This window comes from Penaeus monodon, chromosome 31, assembly GCF_015228065.2.
Source record: "Penaeus monodon isolate SGIC_2016 chromosome 31, NSTDA_Pmon_1, whole genome shotgun sequence".
Lineage (NCBI taxonomy): Eukaryota > Metazoa > Arthropoda > Malacostraca > Decapoda > Penaeidae > Penaeus > Penaeus monodon.
The window spans coordinates 19,112,203-19,112,637 of record NC_051416.1 but is presented as its reverse complement, the minus strand read 5'-3'; the positions used below and the strand labels follow the sequence as shown (position 1 = coordinate 19,112,637).

The 435-nt window shown below is 58.2% G+C and overlaps 1 protein-coding gene across 2 annotated transcripts in view; it reads right to left on the bottom strand.

Moving 5' to 3' along the window:
* The window catches only part of LOC119593063 (dopamine receptor 1-like), a 143,952-nt gene that overhangs the window by 22,047 nt on the left and 121,470 nt on the right, over positions 1-435 (bottom strand). For both annotated transcript variants that reach the window (XM_037941968.1, XM_037941967.1), the window contains exon 3: positions 1-297. In XM_037941968.1, the coding sequence (XP_037797896.1) occupies positions 1-297 (297 nt within the window). The remainder of the gene's footprint in view (positions 298-435) is intronic.

Here is a 435-nt window from a genome sequence, read left to right as displayed (position 1 = left end):
TGATGTGAATGTATCTGTCGAGGCTGATCGCGCAGAGGTTGACGATGGAGGCTGTGGAGCACATGACGTCAAAGGCGATCCAGATGTCGCAGTACTTGGGGCCGAAGGGCCAGTAGCCGAGGAGGTCGTTGACGAGGGCGAAGGTCATGACCACGCAGGCGACGAAGAGGTCGGCGATGGCCAAGGAGACGACGAACAGGTTGCCGATCTTCCGCAGGTTCCGGTCGGTGTAGACGGCGACGCAGACGAGCACGTTGCCGAAGATCGAGAGGAAGATGACGAAGGAGAGGATGATGCCTGGCGGGAGGGAGATAAAGGTAAAAATGTGTAAAAAAAGGGGGGGGGGGAATAGAAGAAGAAGAAAGGGAAGAGAGGTTACGCAGCCGAGACGCGCTGGGACAGGTCAGAGGGACACATGCGCGCACGCACGGCAGA